The sequence below is a fragment of the Coffea eugenioides genome, chromosome 7 (genome assembly GCF_003713205.1).
Source record: "Coffea eugenioides isolate CCC68of chromosome 7, Ceug_1.0, whole genome shotgun sequence".
NCBI classification, from domain to species: Eukaryota; Viridiplantae; Streptophyta; class Magnoliopsida; order Gentianales; family Rubiaceae; genus Coffea; species Coffea eugenioides.
Window position 1 is genome coordinate 1298214 of NC_040041.1, and position 14760 is coordinate 1312973.

At 37.2% G+C, this 14760-nt stretch overlaps 2 protein-coding genes across 3 annotated transcripts; both read right to left on the reverse strand.

Moving 5' to 3' along the window:
- Positions 1-1506: 1506 nt before the first annotated feature.
- LOC113778030 (adenylyl-sulfate kinase 3) lies at positions 1507-6042 on the reverse strand. The gene is made up of 7 exons (XM_027323278.1): positions 5201-6042; positions 4757-4897; positions 3903-4052; positions 3671-3789; positions 3467-3551; positions 2069-2115; positions 1507-1809 (listed from the first exon to the last, which is right to left on the reverse strand). The coding sequence occupies exons 1-7, from the start codon at positions 5517-5519 to the stop codon at positions 1711-1713; spliced, it is 960 nt and encodes a 319-aa protein (XP_027179079.1). The 5' UTR covers positions 5520-6042; the 3' UTR covers positions 1507-1710.
- Positions 6043-10367: 4325 nt separating this feature from the next.
- On the reverse strand, positions 10368-14356 carry LOC113778148 (BTB/POZ domain-containing protein At3g49900-like). 2 transcript variants are annotated; one of them, XM_027323435.1, is made up of 4 exons: positions 14153-14356; positions 13954-14023; positions 12477-13001; positions 10368-11308 (listed from the first exon to the last, which is right to left on the reverse strand). In XM_027323435.1, exons 1-4 carry the CDS (start codon positions 14302-14304, stop codon positions 10565-10567), a joined length of 1491 nt encoding a protein of 496 aa, XP_027179236.1. In that variant the 5' UTR covers positions 14305-14356; the 3' UTR covers positions 10368-10564. The 2 variants fall into 2 exon arrangements, with proteins under 2 accessions (XP_027179236.1, XP_027179237.1); XM_027323436.1 differs by having other exon boundaries at positions 14238-14326.
- Positions 14357-14760: the final 404 nt, after the last annotated feature.

The window sequence follows — 14760 nt, forward strand, 5'->3', positions numbered from 1 at the left end:
GAGTAGCGTGCACACAACAAGCAAGGCCAAATGGTAACATAAAGTTCCCAAAACAACCCTAGCTTTTACCTTTTTTCAAGCCAATAAAGAAAAAAAATGAGTAAATAAATTAAATTGCAATGTCGTCTTTCAGCGATCCTTCCTCCCCAAATTACCTTTGCTCTTTGTTTTACCCTTTTTTTTTGGTATTTTCTTGTCATGTGCTGGGCATTAATGTCATAATAGGATCCTCTTTGACATCATTTAGCATCCATCAAGTTTGAGGGGTTGAATGTAAAATTTCAAACCTAGAGGGGTGCAACGGCAGTTTGGCAAAACCATAAGGGAGGCTAATGTAATTAACCCTTTTGGTAAAAGTAAAAGCCCAGAAAGCCACCGGTGCAATTAATTAGCAGCATCAAAAGTGGGTAAGCAGAACCAATTCCTCCCCGTCTTCATAGTAGTAAATTTCTAGTTCTAAAGATAGCAAGTTGCTATGTCTAATTTTTTTTTTTTTTTTATGTCTAATTAATTTGTGATTTATCATTAATGACGTGATTCTCTAGGAAAGTGGACATTGATGCAGATTAAAAAAGTTGGGTGGCAAACTTCCCAGTTCCTCCAACTACAAATGAACCCAACTCTCTGTCTTTTCTCTCTTTAAGCGAACACGGAACACCGCACCACCTTTTTTCCTTTTTTTCTGTTTAAGTAGTAGTAGTAGTACAATCTTTCGCACTTCTCAGACTAACCTTCATCCGAATCAGTTACTATCATAGAATCGGAAGTAGAGAAGAGAAGCTCTTAAATTACGGACTCTGCCTCGGATGGCAATATTATTGTTGGCAGGGGTGGTTGGCGCTTTGGGACGGTGCATTTCGATAATCTGGGGCCTTCAGGAACTGCGTTTTGCTGTGGTTTACGAGGGAGTTGCAGCCGTCGCCAGGTCCTTCACGGCGGCTCTAATGGTCTGCTTCTCAATGGCCTATCGGAGAGGAAGTGAACTGGGTGTCCCTCTTCTTTAAAAATTAATACCATTCGGTTGATGTTATTCCGTGCGAAATAATAAGTGGAAAATGAGAATGAAGAGCCTCAGAGAGATGGAAGAGTCTCTTCATTCTCATTATTGACTTTGGATATCGAATGTAACTCCGGAAATTTTCAATAATAAGAGGGAAAGAGACCAATTATTATTATTATTTTTTTTTTTGGGAATTCCCCAGCATGTAGATTATGCTAGTTTTTTTTTTTTTTTGTCAAAGGTCAACTTCTATATATATTATATATATATATATATATATGTAGATTATGCTAGTTGGGTTGGGTAGTAGATTTAATACAAGAAGTAATTTCTATAATGGAGTATTATGTGAGTGAGGATATGTATATGACTGTCCATAAATTAGTGAGGTGTTTACCTTCAAAGGTTTTCTTTTTACGTAATTATGCTCGCACTTATCACCTTCAACCTGCGTCAAATCAATTCAGGTGGTTTTGGTTCCCAGAGCTCCTTCATGGCAATCAAGCTACTAAAAGTCGCAATACATTCTTTTAAAAAAAGAGTCTACGAACGGTTTACATTCAAATCAATGGAAGTAATAAATTTACAGGATACATGACAAATTGTGCACAAAGGAAACGAGCAGTTTCCTTTACATGAAGCTTATTATTATTTTGAAATGTACAGCAGTCGGTGCCTCAATGTCCATTGAAGAGGCAGGCATATGCAAATTATGGCTCCAGGTATCCTTTTTCCTCCAAGTATGAGATCACTGTTTCAGCCAAATCATGTGGAGAATCACATAGCCCAACCTTCTGGTGTAACGCTATCTGCAATCATGAAAGTATGCCATGAACACCAAATCAAGTCCTGAAAGTGCGCAGCACCAGAAAGGATGAACAAATAACAGGCCAGAATCCTAGACAAGAAATAGTTATAGGTATTTTAAGGTCGATGTACTTGCACAGTTCATATGCCAGTAAATTTTAAAATGGTTGCAAACAGGACATATTTACGTTCATTCTCGAAGAGGAGAGCACACTACTGCATTTTGGATGACACTTGTGACCCACTAAAGCAGAAACGTACCTCTGAATTAAGTGGCGGCTCGTATGGGTCATCAATCCCTGTGAAGCCTACAAAACAGAGAATTACACAAATAGATAAATGGCTATTCGAACAATCTGACTACAAAGTGGAAGGGTGCCCCTCTCAGTTGGGATGGCCTGAACATAATTTTTGGCTCTGGGGAAGGGTTATGGATGCAGCAAAAAAGAGATGCAACCAGGATCATATGAATCTAATAGTTAATTTGCTCCGGCAGATTTGGAGATCTAGGAATGCAATCCAGTTTAGAAATGAAAGAAAGAATCCAGTCACGTCAATCAACAAATCAATTGGAGAATGGAATGAATATGACCAAGTACAGAAAAATGTAGAAGATTTAGCAGAGCACAAGGCATGTTGTGCAACCAGGGAAGTACTATGGAAACCTCCATTGGAGGGGACAGTGATGATGAACACTGATGCAGCACTACAAGTAAAGAAGAACAGGTCTGGACGGGGGATTCCAGCTTGGAATCATGAATGAAGGGAAACTATAGGTGACTTGGGCTGGACCTGAGGAAAGATACTATGACCCCATTGTGGAGGAAAGCCTTAGCAATCAGGCTTGCACTTATCAAGGCCAGGGAAGAACCAGCAAATGGTGTGCTTTCAATCCGACTGCAAAAACCTAATTGACAAAATTAACGAGGGAAAAACAGGAGGACCCCAAATTGGAACCATACTTGAGGACATCCAACAGATGAGAGACGGTTTTTGTAATTGTTGCTTTTCTTTCACTAAGAGAGGGTAACTTTGTGAGTCACGGATTGGCAAAATTTGCCATTAACTTGAGTAAAGAAATTGAGTGGAAAGATTCCTTTCCTCTTTGGTTAACGAGTCTGGCCAAAGAAGACATGAGAGCAGTTGCTCATATTATATAAATATTTGAATTATGAGTGAAAGCTGTTATTGTTTGATTACACAAAAAAAAATTAATAATAAAAAGGACTACAACTAGATGAGGATCCATGGATAATTCTATCTTGGTTTTTGGCATTAAGAAACTTCAACCAACATCTGAAGGATGAAATATCAGAAAGTCTAAAAAATCGACAAAAGAAAACAGAAAACATTGTATTGAACTCGTTGAGACAAATATCAGCTTGGAAATCCAGCATCTGTACACCTTCTACAACTAATCACAAGAAGTTATGCCCAAAAAACAGTTAAAGGTGATTGCCAGGAGAAATATACTTGAGGATGGCCAATCTTTGTTCTACTAAATTTCACACCAAAAATAAACAAAATCACTCTCAGCACTCACCCAACCCACAAAAGAAAAAATGACAAAAAAGAAATCTGATGAGCAAAAAGATAAGAAAGGAACACTCCTCATCAAGGCTCATTACAATTAACATCAAGAAGTCTTTGGTCAAGTACCTTTAATTTTTCCAGCTCGTGCAAGTTTGTACAAGCCCTTAGGGTCCCTTGCCTCACAAACTTGCAGAGGCACATCCATGAAGACCTGCAAAATCACTATCTTTGTCAGTTTCAGTGTGTTATATCTGATAAGCAATAACCTGGCTTGTCATGAGACCAATTTCTCACACCACACTCAAAAGTTCCACAAGCATAGACTCTAACCTCAATGAAAGCCCCATCTGGCAGCAAAGCGCGACAGGCATCTCGGTCCTTTCTGTAGGGAGATATCAAACTGGCGATGCAAATAACTCCAGCATCAGCAAAGAGCTTTGCAACTTCACCTAGACATGATTAATTAAAACGTAAAGTAAGGCATCAGATCTAACTTCTGAGACAATGACAAGCAAAATTTCTTACAGCTATGTTCATATCATAGACCAACCAGTAAACATACCGATCCTTCTAATGTTCTCTGCTCGATCTTCTGCTTTAAAGCTAAGATCACGATTGAGACCATGCCGAACGTTATCACCATCAAGTATGTAGGTAAGCTTTCCCCTGGCATGCAACCCTCTGCATAAAGCACATGCCAAGGTGCTCTTTCCTGAAGTCAAGCTCAATATTAAAAGACAGAAGCTTTCCCAAATGAGAGAATGCCTCCTACTGTTGAGTAGTCGTAAAATGAAACAAAACCATACTTTTACACAGAAGTAAAGGAAAACAAAATACAAATTTAGAAGAACACAATGTGATCATGACAGGATCAGGTAGCACAGATCAATTTGCAGTGTATGTCATCATACCAACCTTGCTTCTCAATAGTCTCTATGGCGGGTCATAAACAAAAACCACCAATGATAGCCCATTTCCAAAATTGTTTTTATACTTTATTTGATGTCAAAACATATTCAGAGCATTTAGTCCAATACTTGACTATAGATGAACTATCAAATTTTAAATTTGAATATGGACACACGTTGAGTAGATAGCTGATAGATAATCTGGGGTTTTGAAGTAGTAATGCCTATATATTTGCCACAAACATTTGCTCCTGCAGTAAACATACAGGACAGGAAGACGCCCATAAAGCAAAAATCAAGATTCGTATATTTCAAGAATTTTGAGTGAATCTTTCAGTCTTGAATGGGACAACAAGTCTTGCTACCTGCTAATTTATGGTAGAGGCTTTGAAGTTTACAAAGTTAAGGAGGCAAAAATTAAGCTACAAAGGATGAAATCATGAAAGTAACAGAAGAATAATAAAGAATCATAAAAATGCCTTTAGTGATTGATCTTATAATCACACACCTGAACCGCTTAGACCGGTAATCCATATGACACAACCTTTTTGCCCAAGCAACTCCTGCCTGTCACTTTTTTCCACAGAACATTTGTGCCAAACTATATTCGTTGAATTCCCCACTGTAGACGTTTTCAACACATCTTTACCTGTTCGGAATAAGTAGTCAAAATTTCAGTCATATAATTTCCCACCTGACATAAAGTGATAAAGCTACTGCATAAACTTTTCGAATTGAGACCCAAAAACAAATGAAATGACGAAAATTACAACAGACGATCTAGGAATCTTTGAAGGAAAACATTCTAAAATAAAGAAATTTCCAGAAAGTCATACCTGCACCAACAAAAAGAAAGGTATATATAACAGTCTTGTCATTTTTATAAAACATGAAGGCAAAAGAGAGAGAAACATAGTCACTGAAACAGAAAAGCAAAGTGGTGAATCATTACAATCATTTACTGTGACGTTATCGTCGGAATTGCAACCAGAAAGGTGAATTTCGGGAAAGTTGGCAACTTTGTCATTGAGGTAGGACGAAGACGCCGTCGACGACGTTCTGGAGCCGTCCATTGCCTTAAGTGGCGCCAGAAAGCTCGATCTCACTGGGGGACTACCACTCAAGCCTTTATTAATTCCACAGAAATCAAAGCTAACCGGTACCCGTTGCTTAGGGAACCCTAACTTCCTGGACGATGACGATGTCGATTTCCCAAAGTCCAACTCAGGACAGCCCAGGAGAATCAACGACTTATTGGTAACCCCAATCATTTCTACTAACGTCAATCCAACGGCCAATAATTCTTCAACGCAAATTGACAACAACAATTTTTTTTAAGAAAAAAAAAATAAAAAGAGGAGCAGAGATAGAAAAACTCTTCCTTGTAACGGGCAATGCTGCTAAATTCCGGATTGAAATGCAGCTAAATTTGAAAAATAAAAAATAAAAAGTTCATCTGGGTTGACTATAAATTAAAAAAAAAAAAAGATGCTCAATTCTTCAATTACTAATATGCATGAGGGGGAAAAAGGAATGCAACTCCTATTATACAAATTACAAGGTGTATTTTCTAGGAAGGGTGGAGGTCAGGGGAGAAAGATGAATCGTGAAAGGATGCGCATTTTGGAATTTAGACAGAATGGTGGGTTCTGATGTATTTTGTGGCTCCCTGAAATTGCGAAATGGGTTGGATCCGCCATGGGTTAGTGGTGAGGGGGGGAAGGCGAGTGGTAGGGAGTGACGAGGATCACCATTCTGTTGGGTCATATTTGGAGATAATACCGTCATCGTACATTGGATTGGAATGGTACGACGTTAGCAACTAAAGGGCACCTTAATAAGAGGATGGAAGTGTAATGGACGCGCCGACGAGGGGGTGTGGAGGCTGTCGTGACGATATTTCTTTTTAGTTGGTCGGGCTACGCGCGGTAGTGGGACATTTCACAGCTCACATCTGTGTCCACGTGTATCAGTAGGAAAGAAGGTGAGTGGCGCCAAATTTTGGTGTGAAAACAGTCTCAGCGGCAAACTCGATTATTTGGATTTTTTTTATAATAATATAAGTATTAATTTTCCTATAGATAAAGGATGGATAAAAGACAAATATCTAAAATTTAATTTTTGCGTATACATCATGAATTCAATAGTAATAATGTATATATATATATTATCAATATATATGAATAAATTATACATATATCATGAATTAAATAGTAATAGTGTATACACTAATGTGAATTGTACGCATATCATAAATTTAATAGTAATAATATATATACCATTAGTGTATATGAGATTTAATCACAATATAATGAGTCTATCTAACGAATGCCCAATAAATGGTAATACTTGTTAAGATAAGGTAATTAATATTTTAAAATTGGAAAATTAAAAGAGAAAGCTTATAAATGTAACATAGGATGATATTGTTAATATGTAGATTTATATGGTAGGTCGAGTATAATTTATGTGTCTTAACAAGTGCTTCTTGACACTGACATTTATTTTTTGTGATACAATGTATGTGGGATTGAAAAAAAGTAATCAGTATAATAAAAAATGATTGGATAAGGTATATATAGCACAATCAAAAAAAATTTTATACGAATGAAAGGATATCTAAACAATTGTTGATACCATTATCAAACGTCTTTATGATGGTAATATCCTTGATAAGAAACTAATGGTCTTGAATACAAAATTGTTGATATCGTGACTAAGGACGATATTATAATAAAGTTTTGCTTTTGGGATTCGTATGTGCTTTGCACTAATATGACTTTTTTAAAAAAAAATTTACACTAATATGAGAATGTGTCTTCTACCAGCTTTTAATCTTGTGTAATTTCTTTTTGACTAGCTTTTTGACTAGCCTTTATGGAGCAGAATATGGATTTACTGGGGAAGATGCCGCCACGCTTAAATATAACTCCATTAGAAGACAGACAGTAAAAGCCCGTCTTCTGTTGTGCCACGTTCCTCTTCTCCCTTGTCGGTCGGCAGAAAAATGGTCCAACGGGGTGATAGGTCCGCAGCAAAAGAAAAATAATAGTGGTGATAAGGTGATTGGTCCTCCTTTCCCTTTTCATTTTTTGACGACAAATCTTCTGGATTTTGTCTCACATTAAAAGATATAAATATGTATGTGTGTGTGTGTGTGTTGTGTTTCAAGTGTTTTGGTACGATGAAAAATGCTCAAATATTGTTTCACGGGATACACATTTTCCAATCAAAGGGATCCTTCTTTTGATGTATTAATTTCCACTGGCCATTAAGCATTTGCATCTTTTTCTTTTTAATTTCAGTAGGAAATTATCATAATATCTTTTTTTTTTATTTCAGCAATAAACGTGGTTTTTACCTATCCAAATTTTTTAAAAAATATATGGAGTTTCTAGTGAGATATGGGTGTGTTTGGATTGAGAAGATTTGAAATAAAATAATTTGTATCATAAATTTCAATTATATTTTTATCTTTCTAATCACCTTTTTCTCTGACATACATTACATCACAAAAAATATTACAGTAATTATCTCAAATAAATCATCCAAATAAAAATCATCCAAATAAACTCCTATCCAAACAAACATTGAGATTTGAGAATCTTTTTATTGATTTTTTGCCTTTTTTTAAGAAAAAAAAAAACAACTTGACAATCATGCCTTGTGCTAACCTGCTTTTAACAATCATACAACTACTAGTATCATAGTAGTATTTCAATGCTTTGAGTTTTGAGCAACCAATAGGGTGGCAAGCTCATACGGGATGCCGGGATGGCGGCGGGCTTTTTGGAGTTTGGATAATGCATAGCACTTCGTTATACGCCCACAAATAATTAATGCAGTAACTTAGGACCATCTGTATCTATATCTATATCTATATTGCAGAGGGGGGTTTTGGACAAGACGCTTCCAAAATTATCAAAAGTTTGGATGCTATTTTAATAAAATTTTATATTTTTATAATTAAACAATGCTTATCTCTTAACTAATCATATAATCGCTCATACAAATCCTATAATCATGCTCACATATTCCTTACATTTCTCCCACGTTCCCTACTCCACATTTCTAAAACCAAAACCAACAACTACTAAAAAAGTAAATATATTTTTATAAAATTCTTTTAAATTTGCACACATATAAGGTGTGCCATTCTCACCAGTATTAAATAACTTGTGTTCATAAATAACATATACTACTTTGTTATAGTATACCCTTTATGATCATTATTTTTCTAATAACAAAAGGTAAAAAAAAATAAATAAATAAAGAATTTCATTTTAACAACAGTCAATTACATTCATTTTTATTTGTCTATCATTCATTTTCTAATATAAATTTCTATTATTTTTTCAGGATCGATCTTTCGAAAAAAGACAGTTCTTGAATGATATACACATTCTATCATATTTCAAACTATTGTTAGATAAATATTACATTTTAATTGTGTTGGTACAATTTTTTAATATTTTTTTATTCACCATGCGTAGCACGGATATTCACACTAGTTATGTACGTACCCGGTGTATATAAAAATCACATTTCCACATCAGAGCTACCCATCATAAAATCTGCACTTCTCCCATTATCCAAAAAAAAAATAATAATAATAAGAATCTGCACCTCTCCAGTGTTGCACGTATTTGTGTTTATTTATCTTTGAAGTGAAATTCTTACTGATAGCTTTATGTGCGAACCTCAAGGTCTGTAAACTGGTAAGGAGAGGAGGCTTCTTCTTGATTTCGTGTAACGAGTAAATGGAAGAGCCAATCTCCCCAGAAAAAAAAAAAAGTTTTCCAATGGCGCCCTTCCGTCCCCCAGGTCCATCCCTAGTTCAGAGGTAGTAGTAGGTTTAGGGAATTGGTGGCCAGAGATTTTCTTCTTTGAATTCGTGTACGAGCTTACGCATGGCGTTTCTCAACTTTCATTTATTTATATTGGAAAGTACTCGGTTATGATTGGTTTTTTTTTTTTTTTTTTTTTTTTTGGGTCTTTCTTTTGAACGAATTATTGTGTTTGGTAGAACCAGCACATAACCAACTCCACAATACTCGCAGGTATTATTTTTCTCTGTACAACAACTGGCCTGTGCTATTGATAAGATGGCATTATTGCTCCCCAGAATCCCAATCCTTTTCCTGGTTATATATACCATTCCTCGTAACTCGTCAAAGCGCAAGACCGAGAGCTGGCATCATTATTGCTCCCAAAAATCCCAATCTTTTTCCGGTTATAACATTCTCTGCAACTCATCGAAGCGCAAGACTCAGACCATTTAAGTTCCTGGTGCGTTAGTCCAATTCCAAACACATCAAATGTGACTCCTAATCAGTGCATATCCACGTTTATTTTGTCCTGACTAATACGGTTTTAAATACGAGATTAGTGATAAAAAAAAAAATGCTGCTACGAGATTAGCGAAACGCAGCAAATAAGCTAGCCACTTGTAGTGAAGCTAGCCACTTGTGCATGCATTACCATCAGTCACCTACTCCCTGCTACAACATGATACTCCGCTGGCCTAAATTATTAAGGCATTAATGCATCCCACCTATTTGTTTAGCCCGTAAAAGAATGGACAAAGAGAGCCGAAGCCTTCGTAGACTTGTGTTCCTTGTTTGGAAAGGGATTTTTCACTAAAAAAAATTTTTACTTTTTTCGAAAACATATTTTTCAATTAATTTTTCACTTCACATGTATCAAATCGTTACAGATTTTTGATCACGCGTTTATACTGCTCGAGTAAAGGAATCCGTTCCTTTATGTGCGGGTTACTTATTCTAAATCATCTTTCCCTTCACCAGTGTCTAGCCAGCTCTTCCAGTTTCTGGTATGAACTATGGCGGCCAGTTATATTAACCTGACATTTCAAATAGAGAAGAGAGGCATTATGTTATACATGTACATGGTTTGATTAAATTTTTTTTTTTTGAATGTACAGCTCGTGAAAATTGTTGTGCATGACCAATCTAACAGGTTTAGGCCGCAGATAATTGTTTAGACTACAAATCGCTTTCCCCTCGAGCAAACAAAAGTCATAAGAACGGCCCCCCTAATTACTGATCAGTTCACCAGCTAATTGATACCATGTCTACATTTTCTTGGGTGCGCCCAAATGACTAAAAGGTTCATGATCAATTCGAAATTTTCCGAGACATCTGTACATGGATGTGTTCGGGAAACATCACATATGCAAATAAATATCACTAGTCATATAAAAATTTCTTCTTCCCCTAGCTAAATTTAGAAAAATAGGGGTCTAGCTAATTAAATAGCAAAATTTGTCACACTTGACTTTGGGTAACAAACTAAACTAACGATGATAGGGAAGATCCTTCTTTATGACTATGACATCCCCTTTCCCAATTTCACATTTTTCAGTAACGTTCTCCCCATCTCCTCCAAATTTGCCAGCACCGCTGCTTTCAAACTTCTTCTTTGAGACTAAACTCGATACTCGAAGCGCACTCTTCAATCCATCCATTAATCTCCTCCCTAGTTTCTTTTCAGCTGACTGACTCCTGTCGGACGATTCTTGATCAAATGAAGAAGACCCTGCACCTCTATGATCTTTACTTGTCATGATACGAAAGCTTGCTGAAGAAACCGATCCTACTTGCCCTCTTTCGATTTTATTCTCCGAGCTAAAACGAAAACTTTGTGATCTACCAGAGTCCAGTGAATTTTGACTGTTTTGTGATTCTTGGAAACGCTTCCTCATCCCATTTAGCTCCTTTTCCAAATCCTGAATGCGCGAGTTTGTGGTGCTCATGGCCGCTTTGAGCTGTGCCACTTGTCGGAGTGCTGCATCACGTTGGAGAATTGCACCAAGTGTGGCAGATGCTTCATTGGAATTCTTACGACTACGGTGATCAGCTGCAGAGAAGATGGAGCGACGGGTGTTGAGCTGCTCAACAAACATGGCCTGAACTACAAATCTAAGTGGCATTCTAGGATTTTGCACTGCATGCATTAGAACTTGAGAGGACAGGATGGAGCAGTCTATGTGGTTGCACATTCGGGTTTTCTGTTCTTCTGTTATCTTCCCAACGTGTCCCTGCAATAAAGACATTGAGGAAAAAAAAAAGAAGAAAAAAAAGTAGCCGGAACTTAGAAGCAGGATTTAATAAGGAAATTAAAAGAAAAATACAGTGCCAATGGTTGCAGATATTTTGCTTGGAGTAGTTTACTTTGATCTTTCAATACGCGCAAATGAAATAATGAAGCTTCTTCAACAAAAAAAAAAAAAAAGAAGACACGTTACATATATACTCAGATGTACCGGGAATAATTTCAGTTCTGTACGTTCATTGATGTTCATTCAAGAAACAAATCAACCTCTTCTTGATCTCACATGGTGCCATTTATGCAAATTAACATTTAGATAACTAAAAGAATTGAACAAGAAAACGCAGGTAAAGAGCAAAAGACTGAATCTTACGTCTGCCATGATGACCGAGGTAGAACATTATTTTATTGATCATATTAGTTTTTTTCGCGACTAGAAGTGCTAAAAAACTCTCTAATAGCCAAACATTCTATCCACAATATATCATCTAGTAGAGCTTGTCTTGAGATTCAAACCAAATGTCGCATCGAGAAAAAAAATGAGGATACCACAATATAGCTATACAACGAAACAAGCTATTTACCTCTAAATATAATTGTGCCTTCTGGACGTGATAATAACGATTGCTATTGCTACTCGCTTACTTTCTGTCAAACCAAACTTCATCGATCGAGTGATCGAGGTATGCTAATAGTTTTTCAAGTCATAACTATTAGAGAAGCAGCTTGATAAGAAATAAGAACTCGAGCTAGCGAAACCTCAACCAAGTGACTAAATACAACATTGCAGCATCAATTAATGCATTAGATGTATCACACAGTTTAATATATTTATCAGGACTCATGTGTGGCAAGCCTGCCTGAGAAGCACATTTATTCCCCTTTTTTGCATATCACAACTCAACAACATGGAGTGCATATCACAGATTTCACGAAGACACACAAACTGTTCACAGTTTACCTGATTTAACTGCGATCTATTCTGAATAAACGCGAATCGTATACTACTATCAATAGCAAAAAAGGAAAAAACCATTTCAAAGCTTCTCGTATTTTTTTTTTTTTTTGTCAAAACATTCAAAGCTACGTTTGTAGGAGTAAAATTTTGGTTACGAAAATAGAGTATCACTTTTGACAGTTGACGGCAATGATTTTACCTTGAGATAAAGGTCAAGTACCCTGTAAAGGAGGTCATGAGTGGTCAACCGCTGATTCAATGACTCCACTACTAGTTGAAAATCATCAGGCCCTAACTTGAGAACGTCGTTCAGGCAAGTCATGTCTCCGGCGTCGTCACCGTCATGCATCGACATCAATGCTTCAATGCATCTACTAACGAGACACGCCGTCGTCTCGGCCTCCGGGAATATAGACACAGCGGAACGCAGTACAACAGTGGCGTACTCCTGGTTAACGGCGACTGCACGCCGGAGGTAAGTTTCCGTCTTCTGGCGCAAGCTATCATCTGGAATTCCGTTGGCCTCCGTCATCTCTAGCAACTCAGCTGCGATTCGAAGGGGTGCGACGTTAAAGGGAGTAATGACAATGTGGGCCCCGTAGCAGAATTCGGTTACTAGAGAGAACGTCTCGGCCGTTATGTTTAACGGCGGAGAGAGGCTTAATTCGGAGGAATCCTCCTTGAGCAGCCGTTTCATATACCCGCTCCGCGATCTTAATGGAGCCTACGATGGATACGAAAGAGTGAAAAAAGGGAAGGCAAAGAGTAAATGCGCCCAGCCTCTCTGCTTTTTCATTAATTGCGAGAACTACCTCACTCTCTGCTGTGGATAGTCATAGTACTACGCACACTCGATTTCAGATAAAAAAGGATTACTACAAATAACAGTTTCTTGAATCAGAGAAGTGAGTATTGTCAATTGGAAAATGGAAGCTTGAGAGCCAATTAATTAGGGGAATGCGGGAGAAAGAACATTAGAGTCAGCCTAGGGATGCAATTAGCCCAAAGACATCCCCTTCTGAACACAAGAAGAAGAAGAAGAAAAAAAAAAAAAACTAGCAAGCCATTAGTCTGTTAAAATCTTACAATGATTTATTGTCACAAGAAAACTGCACATTGTCATGAGGATCATTGACATAGTCAATAGAGGATACGAGTAGTTGGGGATCCAAGCCATTATTGTCACTGTTAGATACAACGTTCTACACAAATTTGACTTTTTACCATTTCATATTGAAGCATCGATTTTGGTAGTCATAGGGAGAGAATTTTTTCTTCTATTCAGGGTCATGTGATGTGGATGCGCAGAAGTATCAATTAAAATTTTCGATGTCGTTCAATTTCTTACTCTTTGTTAGCTGTCTTGATCACCAAATCCACTCAAATTGATATGGCTATTCTAACCTCTCAGAGAAAAGCTAAATAACAGGATTAACACTAGTAGCTATCAGCGTGAGTATCTAACTGCTACTCACAAACTGTTTGCTCTTAATTGTTTTTTCTTCTGTTTCTATTGCACAAATGACTGATTGCGAGACCAGCATCGATTTTGTAGTTAGTCTGATAGTCGGATTCCTGTTACTAATCATTCATTAATTCTCAAAGCCATAGCCAGAAATAATTAAACACTAAAAAAAAAAAAAAAAAAAAAGGGCCAAAACTTCACATCACCGTACCTTATGCAGGTAGAAACATGAATCCTCAACATGTACCACCACATCTATTTCATCTCCAGAAGCCAGTGACCTGGTAATTAAGGGGCAAAACAAAAAAATGAATGAATAAATAAATAGACGGAGAAGATATTGCATAATTAACTTGGATATACTTTACTCTCAACGAAAGAAATACGAAATTCTGAAGTGTGTTGTGTACCACGCCTCTACTAGAGAGTGGAGAGGTGTAGTGGGAGATGGCGAGAGCAATGGGGAGACAGAAGGAGTGGTTGCGGGGTCTTCACCTTCTTCCTCGAAGATAGTGTCAACAACCCCTAAATCTTTCCAGACCCTCAAGCTCAGAGCTTCCATGGAGTTCTGAAGTTTGGACAAAAATATTTTGCTGCTGGACGGGATTGTTGAAGATTTCTATAGCTGCACTTAGTGTTGTGCACTCTTTAGGGTAAATGGGAAGGTGAGGAATTCTCTTGGCGCATTAATGGCATGCATGTGAGGATTCATAAATGCCTGCTTCATTCTTTTGGTGGGGCTTTAATTTTTATTGATAGTGATGCTAAGAATTCTCTTCGCTTTTAAGATTTGGAATAAATATCGATCTAGTTTATGGGATCAAACGTTTTCTTTTCATGAGTTACAGGAAGGAGAGGGCGGGTATCAGTCCAATGCATCTGGTATAAAGAGCGACGAGTATGATTAGTTATGGTGAGCGTGAAACCATTATTGAGTTTTCAGTCATTGCAATTAATCGCACTAGCTGCATTGTCTGTCCGCAACGATAAAGTGAAGAAGCAAACGATTTCTGTTTAT

What these genes read in the sequence shown, in the direction of transcription:
- LOC113778030 (XM_027323278.1), bottom strand. Translation starts at nt 5,519, where the DNA reads ATGATTGGGGTTACCAATAAGTCGTTGATTCTCCTGGGCTGTCCTGAG. An exon ending in AGAGAACATTAGAAGGATCG is followed by an intron (nt 3,790 to 3,902) that starts GTATGTTTACTG and finishes AATCATGTCTAG; the next exon opens with GTGAAGTTGCAAAGCTCTTT. An exon ending in AGCCGCCACTTAATTCAGAG is followed by an intron (nt 1,810 to 2,068) that starts GTACGTTTCTGC and finishes TCATGATTGCAG; the next exon opens with ATAGCGTTACACCAGAAGGT.
- LOC113778148 (XM_027323435.1), bottom strand. Translation starts at nt 14,304, where the DNA reads ATGGAAGCTCTGAGCTTGAGGGTCTGGAAAGATTTAGGGGTTGTTGAC. An exon ending in CACTCTCTAGTAGAGGCGTG is followed by an intron (nt 14,024 to 14,152) that starts GTACACAACACA and finishes CTTAATTACCAG; the next exon opens with GTCACTGGCTTCTGGAGATG. An exon ending in CATGTTTCTACCTGCATAAG is followed by an intron (nt 13,002 to 13,953) that starts GTACGGTGATGT and finishes TATCCATCGTAG; the next exon opens with GCTCCATTAAGATCGCGGAG.